Raw genomic sequence first — 9,772 nt, forward strand, 5'->3', positions numbered from 1 at the left:
ATCTAGCCCAGCCTGGTATATAGTTGGTGCTCAATATGTATTCCTTAAGTGTATAAAGGACTGGATCTGAAGACCGTGTGGGAGGAGGGCTGGGGAGAGTGGTTCTCTAGTTGGACTGGAGGCAGGAGTGGTTTGTTGGTTACTGTGGCTTCAAGAGACAGATTCAAGTTAGAGTTGGGTTTGGATTCATGGTTTAGGATCAGATTTGAATTTAACTGTTGAGGTCTTAGTAAGGAAGATTTTGGCTCCGGGAACCAAAAACTCCAGATCTGATAGGAAACCCAAAGAAGTCACAAAATGAAGAGGCTCCATAGTTTATTTCACTAGCTCAGAGATCTCACCAAAAAAACCAATTATCTCCGTCTCTCAGTTTGGCCACCTTCACTGTTCCAGCTTGGTCTGCCAGCCACTTTGCTCCATGGTTCCTGGAGGGCTGCCGCAGTTCCATAATTTACATCAGGGACATCATCTGGCAGAAAAAAATGGGAACTCTTAAGGTTTGTCTTTTGAAAACTTTCCCAGAAGTGCCCCCAGTGATCTTCCTTTCACTCCTTATTGACCAGGATGCCCTCTAATGTCCATTTCTAAACCAGTCACTGGCAAGCAGAATATAGGTTTCATGTTTGATGCAGTAAAGCTTATTGTCATGATAAGGACAAAAGGTTATCCAAGCAAAATCAGGGTGTTCACAGAAGGGCAGAAGGAGTGAATGCCTGGGTAGGCAACATTAATGCCTATTATGGGTCAGATTATGGAACAAAGGTAGAATTGGGTTTGGGTCAGCATTGAGGTAAGATTTGGGCTGATAGTTGAGGAACCAATTACATTTTGGAGATCTGATTTAGAAGTTGGGGTCAATTCCACTTTTAGGAATTTGCCTTCAAGTAATAATCAGACAATGTCCCATCTTACTCAAAGCGAAAGCTTAAGTCCTACAAAATGGTCTTCAAGACTATGTCACTGAGTCCTGTTAGGACCCTTCAAGAGCCCTGTTAGGTCTCTGATCTCATGGCCTGCCCTTGTCTCCCTTGCTCGTTCTGCTCCACTCAAAATGTCTTCCCTGTTAGAGCATTCTAGTCACACCCCTTGCCTAGGTCACCTGCCAGTTTGCTCTGCCTGGAACTCACTACCCACAAGTGGTTACATAGATCCATTCACCACCTCCTTCAAGATTTTGCTCAAATGTTACCTTCACATGGAGTCTTTCCAATCATCGTTCCAAATATTACAACCCCAGGGATCTCTGAGGATGGAGGGAACCAATAACTCCCTATCCCTCTTCCTGCTTTTCTTTTTCTCCATGGTGCTTCCCACCATCTAACAAACAATACATTTTATGTATTTATTTTTGTATTCATGGTCTCCACCCAATAGGAGAGGCTCTGTGGAGGAATTTTTGTCTGCTTTGTTGACTGCTTGCTGTGTCCCCAGGAACAGAACAATTTCTGGCAGAGGAGATGCTCAATGAATCCTTGAACGAACGCCGGAGCAAAGACGAATGTACAAAGACGTTCATTCCATCCTTATTATAGTGGTAACTATCCAAAGTACATCAATTTGAAACACACATTACGTAAATCGTGTTTCAACCATAGAGTGGAATACTATTCAATCCTTAGGAAGGAAAAGGAAATATCTAAATGCACTAAGAGGGAAAATTGTTCAAGGTATTTTACAGAGAAAGAGAGTTCTATTACATAAGACTTATGTATGGGGTTCTTTGTTATAAATACAAAATACAATAGCAATCTGTGTATAATATGAGAACACAGACTAAATTGGTAATAGCGAGCATTTAGTAGGGTGGGGTTAAGGAAAGCTCCTCTTTTTAATTCATATCCCTACATCAGGGCTGGAAGTGGGTTGGGGCTCAAAAACACCATCGGGATCCAGCCTGCACAAATTGCCACAGGCTGGTCTGAATTAGGGTACGGGGTGTAGGCCACCCCTTAGAGGGAATGACAAGCAAATGGCCCCAGAGGAGGCCGTTCCCTGAGCCCGGCCGTTCCTTGACTCCTGCTGCGGCGGCCCCCTCTCAGGTCCTACACCTGCAGCAGCCGCCAGGGACCTAGGGACAGAATGGGCGGGGCGAACTGGCTGGGTACCGCCCGCCCCTGGCCTGGAGAGGGAGGGTGGAGAAAGAATTGAGTGCGGCCAATTGCTTTCGCTGCCTCAGGGCTTCGAGATAACTGCAAAGCAGGATGGGGGCGTCTCACAGCCGGCTCCGCCTGCACCCCAGGGCTCTGGGGGCGGGCGTGGGGGCGGGGGTGTTATAAGAGGGCCGCCCTGCACAGGGCTGGGCATGCTTGGCTCGCAACTGAGACTGGAGCCGAGATCACATCAGACCCTCCGGAGGTGAGAAGGGGCCTCATTTGGGGTGGGGGATGAGGCTGGCTGGACTGCTGGCTCCTTTTTCTGAGCGGAGGTGTGGGAGGGGTGGCTGGAATCCCGGTTGTGAGAGATGAGGGACTGGAGGTCTGGAATTTGGGGTCTGTTAGGAAAAAAGGAACTGAGGATCTAGACTTGCGGATGAAGAGGGATGGGAACCCAGATTTCTGAGTCCCAAGGGGAAGGGAGGTCTGGAGGCCTGCCTCTTGGGTCTGAGTAGGGGAGAAACTGGGGATATGGACTTCTAGGTCCGACGTAGGAGGGGCTGGGGCACAGACTCCTGGGTCTGCTGGAGGAGGGCTGGGGGCTTGGACTCCTACTTCCTGAACTCTTTGTCCTTCCCAGCCCCAGCAGAAGAGACCCCTGCTCTGCCCGGCAGCCCCCGGAGAGGCTGAGAGAGGCCACCATGGCAGGATCCCTTCTCTTGCCCCTGCAGATCTTGCTACTGACCTTAGTCCTGGGGTCTGCTGGCCAAGAAGGTGAGGGCTGGACTGGGAGGTCGGACCTCACCCCTGCGGCCTTCCTTGTCCCCACTGACCCTTGTCAGGGTCCCCTCTCCCCGAGGACTTCCTGGGTCAGGACCCTCTCCCTGCAGCAGTTCCTCCCGCCGGAGACAAGACTCTAATACCTCCTGCCCCCTTTCTTCCTGCTTCCTTCTGACTCCTGGGGTCTCTGTGCCTTCCGGGCCATCTCCTGCACTCAGTGTCCATCCCATCAGCCTCTGGTTGCCTCCAGACAAGACGTTCCTCCTGGGTTTATGAGCAGGCTCCCTTTGTATCGCTCTCCGTCTCCACATCCTGCTTTCTCTGCACTGTTCCCGTTTACTGCCTCTGCATTTCTCATGCCTCTCTGTCTCTTTCCATCTTTCTCTCCAAATCCATCAGCTGCTGCTTCAGCCCCCTTGATGCTTGCTACCCAAGGTTTCTTCCTTGTCTCCATCCAACCCAAGGTGACAAGAGTGGGGAGAAGATTATTGATGGAGTGCCATGTACGAGAGGCTCGCACCCCTGGCAGGTGGCCCTGCTCAGGGGCAATCAGCTCCACTGCGGTGGTGTCCTGCTCAATGAACAGTGGGTCCTCACGGCCGCTCACTGCATGATGAGGTATGTGGCAGGGACACTGAGCCCTCTCTCAGGGTCCCTGTCCCTCCTCCCAATCACAGTGTTTCTCTCTGGATGTCACTCTGTTCTCCCAGTGACTACAACGTGCACATGGGCAGTGATCAGCTGGGTGATAAGAGATCGCAGAAGATCCGGGCCACGAGGTCCTTCCGCCACCCCGGCTACTCCACTCAGACCCACGTGAATGACCTCATGCTTGTGAAGCTAAGTAGACGAGCCAGGCTGTCATCGAGTGTGAGGAAGGTCAACCTGCCCTCCCGCTGTGAACCCCCTGGGACCACGTGCACCGTTTCCGGCTGGGGCACCACCACCAGCCCTGATGGTGAGGCTGCCTCCGAGACCCGCTGGCTCCCGACTCCTCCCTCAGACCCCGGAGACCCGGAGTCAGGTCCCATCTCATGACTCAAGTGTTGAGCCTCCAGTCCCCTCTTCCTTCAGGGTCCAAGGCTCTTCCTCTCTCCGTCAGCACTCAGGGGGCTGCAGACCCAGGCCTCTGACTGACCTCCCCTCTCCCCACCAGTGACCTTTCCATCAAAGCTCATGTGCACGAATGTCAAGCTCATCTCCTCCCAGGACTGCAAGAAGGTTTACAAGGACCTACTGGGAAAATCCATGCTGTGTGCTGGCATCCCCAACTCCAAGACCAATGCCTGCAACGTGAGACTCCACCCTTCCCCAGCCCCGGATCCCCTGTCTTTCCCTCCATCCAGAAATCTGTGCATCTGATCTTGGTGCTGAGCAAGTCTCTTGTACCCCCAACTCACCCCAAGGCCTGTTTTCCTAGCTCTCTCTCCCCTGCTCTCTGTCTGGGGCAGGAGTGGGAGACCGGGAGGCTGGCATGACTCTAGGGATGGGGCAGAATGGCTGGAAAAGATAAGGTTGGGACAGGCACTGGGTTCAAGGCCAAACTTCAAGTGGGTGCCAAGATAAATTATATTCTACTAACGTAACATTTTAAAAAATTAAAATCCATGCAAAAAGTCCACGATGAACAAAATATCAGAATTTTTGATGAAGAGCCATCTGTCCTACTGAATGATTCATTTGCCTCGGGCTACAGTGACGGGGCAGGACAGCACTGTCGTGATGCTGTCTTTATCTACAGTTGGGATACTGTGCTCATTATGGACTTTTGCATACTAAATTTTTTCAAGCATTGCATTAATATGCTATGTATTGCAATTATTGAGACTTTGTGCCTGGAGCTAATGTCTCCACCTCATCCCAGTCCTGGTTTTAGGGAAGGAACTATCTCTCCCCCTCCTCCTTGTTCCCCCTTCTTCCTCTTTTTAACCTCCTCTCTGTATCTGAATGACATTGTCTTCCTCTCTTTGTGTGGGATTCGTCTCTCTCTCTGCCCCGCCCCCCCAGTCTCCGCCTGGACCCATCTCTGCTCCTTCCCCACCCCCTCCATTTCTGCGGTTTTTGAATTATGTCACCCGTCCTGCCCCTGCTTGCCAGGGCCACTCTGTCCCCCTTTCATGCGCAAGGGGCATGTACCCATTCTCTGGGGATAATGCTCCTTCTCCCTCTGGCTTGGCGCAGAGTCCTTAAAGGCGGAAAGTAAATGGGGCTCTGACGCCCTGAAAGCTCCACCCCCTTCCCGGTGATTGGTCCCATTGGCCAGGGCTCAAGCCAATGTCTTCAGAGAGCCAGTTTGTTCTCTCCACAACACTAACTCCTGTTCTCCTATTGGTGCCCAGGGACCATGAGTCTCTCCCATCGGCCAGGGTGGAAGTCCTCGGTCTGACGGCACAAAGACGGGTGCCTTACAGTTCTGCAGAAATGCCCTGGTTTTGAGAACAGGCAAATCCATAGAAGCAGAAAATAAAAGTTGTTGCCATCGGCTGGGAGGGGAGAACGGGGGTTCGTAAACACATGAACCTTACATTTTATCTTTTTTAAAGATTTATTTATTTGAGAGAGCGCGCACACACACAGTGGGGAGAGGGGCAGAGGGAGAGGGAGAGAATCCTCAAGCAGACTCCCCCCTGAACACAGAGCCCCAAGTGGGGCTGATTCCAAGACCCGGATCATGACCTGAGCCCAAGTCAAGAGTCACACACTTAACTGACTGAGCCAGCCAGGCGCCCCTAAAGATTTTATTTTTAAGTAATCTCTACACCCAACGTGGAGCTTGAATCCACAACCCTGATATCAAGTGTAGCAGGTTCAACCGACTGAGCCAGCCAGGCGCTCCTGGAACCTTAGACTTGCAAAGGGTGCAGTGTAAGGTGTGCGAATTTTCTCGAATATTATCTGGGGGAACTGTTATTAACAACCACCGGAACAAAGAAATGCTCTAGTTTCGGAAGACATGCCGGAGCCCCAGGTAACCACGGCGGCACGAAGCAAAGCAGCACCTGTCTAGAAGGCATTTTTTCCTTCCCCTGGGTTGGCGTGGCTCCCCGGGTCAGAGGCGCCACCGGCGCCAGTGCGCCGTTGTGGCGGGAAGGTGGCTCTGCAGAGACCTCGCAGCTGATGGCTTTGAACTTTTAACTTTTAATCACGCGTATCCTTAGCAGACCACCCCAGGTATTTATCACACCCGTACCCCTTTCTCATCTCCCCGCCCCACTAGCAGCCACTGCCCGAGACCTTTTGAGCTCCCCTGGGCGGAATCTGTGGTGGTTGTTCTGAAACCGAGGCTAATCTGCTTTTTCTTCTCTAGGGTGACTCAGGGGGACCACTGATGTGCAAAGGTACCCTGCAAGGCCTGGTGTCCTGGGGAACTTTCCCTTGTGGCCAACCCAATGACCCAGGTGTCTATACCCAAGTCTGCAAGTACGTCAAATGGATAAATGAGACCATGAGAAAGCATCGCTAACCTCTGCAAACCTCCCACCTCTCCATCCATGCACCCTCAGCAAGAAATTCACAGAAATAAGGACGTGATGAACTGTGGTCATATTTGACTTTACCTTTCCTCAAAGACATATTAAAACCTGAACAATAGGCCATGTGTGTAAACCAATCAAGTTAGCAAAGACCTAAAACCAGCATGAAACACAAAAACCTCCGTGCTGGTAAAGACGCAGCGAGACCAGCACTCTCAACCAGTGGAATTGTAAATCGTGCCATTTTTGTGGAAGGCAGTTTGGCAAGGTGGTTTGAGACCCTTATTTACTGGGTCGTTGACCCTGTGATTCTAGTTGAGGAAGATACTACTTAAAAAAAAAAAATCCAAAGTGTGGAACAAGGTTTGAATTCATCACACTATTTATCATAGCAAAACAGTGGAAACATTGAACATGTCCCAAATTAGTGGTTTATGTAAACAATAGGCCTGTTTGGGACAGGGATATGAGGAAGCTGCTAAGGGTAATAACTTGGCAGAATTGCTAGTATTATGCAAGAATGTTTGCGTTATATGATGGAACATGAAAAAAGAAAGATACAAGCATGTGTGTGACTCTAGCCATGTAAAATGAGATGTTTACAGAATAAAATCTGGAAAGACACATACTGACGGCATGCAGTAGTTGTCATGGGGTGCCTCCCTCCTTACCCTTTTGTAACTTGAAAACAAAGGTGGGAAAGCCCTGAAGATCTAAGGCTGGGGAGGAGGAACCCTTAAGAGAGGGGAGACATCTGATTTTGAGCCCTCGCCCTGCCTCCTGCCTAGTGATCTGTTTCTATCCATCTCCCAGATTTCTTCATCTGTAAAATGGGTTGGAGAGAGGAAGAGAAGGTCAACGGGGAAGAAGGAAGGGCGGAGGGAGGAGAGAATAAGCCTGCTTCATTGGGGTGGAAAGGGATATGAAAGTGTTCCTGAGTATTTCACAGGTGGCACAGGAGAGAGGGATGTTTTCAGGCAGGATAGGGCTGGCAGGTGGATGGGACGCCAGGGTCCCACAGGAGCCCACCCAGAGTGAGAAAACAGCATCCTGGGTGCCAGCGGAAGAGGGAGGTGGGAATCTGGGTTGGTGGGCTTCTATTCTCAAAGAAGGCAGGGAAGGGACTTCTGGAAGGGAGGAGGGTGGAGTCCCCTGTGACTCAGAGCCTGGCCACACTCTTGGCTTCCCGCCATCAAAGGCTCCCTGGGCAGTCACACCTCAGACGCTGCTGACAGAGGGATCCTCTCCGGCCCAGGGCTCACCCTCCTGCCTGTCTTTCCAGTTGCTCCCCCAGAATCCTCAGCCAATGTCCTCCGGATCCTTCCTCTCCTTGTCTCATCTCCCTAGCAAGTCTCTCCTAGCCCCCAACTCCTCCACCCCTCCCCATATTGCAGAAATCCTGCAGGCACCAACTCCCAGCACACAAAAGGCTAAGCCCGTTCCTGGCACAAAACATAGGAGTCTAGACCACCAGCCCTTCCTCCCTCAGACCTAATGTCCCCGCCTCCAGCACCTCCCCCCTCAGGCTCTGGCTCAGGCTCAGGCGTCCAGACCCCGGGCCCTTCCCGCCTCGAGATTAGTGTCAAGTTTAAGGACTGTCAAGGGTTTTTGGCCACCCATCGCCACGAAGATTCAAAAACTTTCCCTCCCCCCAGCCAGCACCCTCAAATCAATATTCACTTGAAGTTTGAATACGTAATGAAATGTTGCAGTCATACTAAGTCCGCCTGGAGACACCTGGCCCTTCCATTTGGCAACCACTGTATATAAGTCTGGAGGTGGGGGGCACCTGGGTGGCTCAGTCGTTAAGCGTCTGCCTCTGGCTCAGGGCATGATCCCAGCGTTCTGGGATTGAGCCCGCATCAGGCTCTTCTGCTTGGGAGCCTGCTTCTTCCTCTCCCACTCCCCCTGCTTCTGTTCCCTCTCTCTCTGGCTGTCTCTCTCTCTCTGTCAAATAAATAGATAAAATCTAAAAAAAAAAATAAAATAAAAAGAAGAAGGTGAGGAAGACTCTATTTATTTATTTACTTATTTTGTATCATGTTACGTTAGTCACCATGCGGGACATCATTAGTTTTTGCTGTAGAGTTCCATGCTGCCTTGTTTGTGTATAACAGTGATTTCTGGCACTTTGTCCTGCTTACACTCTCACAAAGTGTTCTTATACCACGTTTTCTTTATTGAAGGCGTTTGTGGAGCATATCAATGTTGGGAAAAATATCCCGTAAATCCTAACGTGTGGCACGTGGCAAGGGCAAAACCATAAAGGTCACTGGCAAAGGCCGGCAGTTGGGGACTTTATTCTCTCTCTTAGAGGTTCTTAGAGGCGGAGTCCCTCACCACCTATCACCTCCCTCCTTCCCCATGAGGCTCTCAACAACTCCTCCCGAGCCCTCCCATCCCCCATCGTGCTAAGGAACACCCAAAGATGGGCCACGTCCGCCTCCGTGTTGGAAGTTGAGTTCCAGTCCAAAAGGTCCCACCGTTTCCTGGCTGTTGGATGTGGAGCAAGTAACTTCCTTCTCTGAGTCTCAGTTTTCTTTTTTTGTAAAATGGGAGTGGGTGTAATGAAGACATTTAGTCATTTGGTCAACATTTCCTAAGCCTTCCTCAGGTCCCGTGAGGGCACTTGGGACACAGAGCAGGGGTGAGTCAGCCTCAGCACCTGTCCTCAAGGAGCTCACGGTGCAGTGGGGGGAGACGGACACGGATCCAGATGCTCATGGTGCAAGGCATCTTGCAGGATGCACCTGCTGTGGGAACTCGGGTGAGAGAGTGACTAACCCAACTGCAGGGGGCGGAAGTTGGGTGGTGTTCAAGCAAAGGCTTCCCGAAGGAGACGATGGCTAAGCAAAGACTTGAAGGACAAGTTGTGGTCAGAAGGTGAGAAGAGCATTTGGAGAGGGGGAATAGCATGCACGAGGCCCAGAGGTGAGAGAGCAATCTTCACGGCTGGGGCACGAGACCTGTGGGCAGAGCGGGGCTGTGCAATGTGGCAGCTGCTCGCCACGGTGGCTCCTGACTCGTGGAAGGTGGCAAGTTTCAACTGACACGTGTTGTGAGTGGAAATCACACCGGAGTCCAAACATTTACGACACGCAAAATAAGATGACAAACTATCTTTAAACTGTTCTTATTTGGATTTCACATTGCGATTTTGGATGTATTGGGTTAAAGGAAATACTAAAATGAACTTCTGTCTCTCTCTCTCTCTTTTTTTTTTTTTTACTGTTTTTTAATTATTATTTTTTAAGTAGGCTCCATGCCCAGTATGGAGCTCAACACGGGGCTTGAACTCATGACCATGAGATTGAGATCTGAGCTGAGATCATGAGTCAGCTGCTTAACTGCTTAACTGACTGAGCCAACCCAGGAATCCCATTCTTTTACTATTTAAAAAAAGTGTGGCTACTAGAAATTTTAAAA

The 9,772-nt window shown here is 50.7% G+C and overlaps 1 protein-coding gene across 1 annotated transcript; it reads left to right on the plus strand.

Moving 5' to 3' along the window:
- The first annotated feature begins 2,294 nt into the window (after window positions 1-2,294).
- Window positions 2,295-6,972, plus strand: KLK7 (kallikrein related peptidase 7). Its single transcript, XM_019792606.1, has 6 exons — window positions 2,295-2,355; window positions 2,734-2,867; window positions 3,338-3,491; window positions 3,584-3,831; window positions 4,030-4,166; window positions 6,181-6,972. Exons 1-6 carry the CDS (start codon window positions 2,303-2,305, stop codon window positions 6,334-6,336), a joined length of 882 nt encoding a protein of 293 aa, XP_019648165.1. The 5' UTR covers window positions 2,295-2,302; the 3' UTR covers window positions 6,337-6,972.
- Window positions 6,973-9,772: the final 2,800 nt, after the last annotated feature.

The sequence above is a fragment of the Ailuropoda melanoleuca genome, chromosome 12, assembly GCF_002007445.2.
Source record: "Ailuropoda melanoleuca isolate Jingjing chromosome 12, ASM200744v2, whole genome shotgun sequence".
Lineage (NCBI taxonomy): Eukaryota > Metazoa > Chordata > Mammalia > Carnivora > Ursidae > Ailuropoda > Ailuropoda melanoleuca.

Bases quoted from the DNA above. Each gene is read 5' to 3' on its own strand.
- KLK7 (XM_019792606.1), top strand. From the start codon at position 2,303: ATGCTTGGCTCGCAACTGAGACTGGAGCCGAGATCACATCAGACCCTC. The intron at 2,356-2,733 runs GTGAGAAGGGGC...TGTCCTTCCCAG, and splicing joins TCACATCAGACCCTCCGGAG to CCCCAGCAGAAGAGACCCCT. The intron at 4,167-6,180 runs GTGAGACTCCAC...TTTCTTCTCTAG, and splicing joins CCAAGACCAATGCCTGCAAC to GGTGACTCAGGGGGACCACT.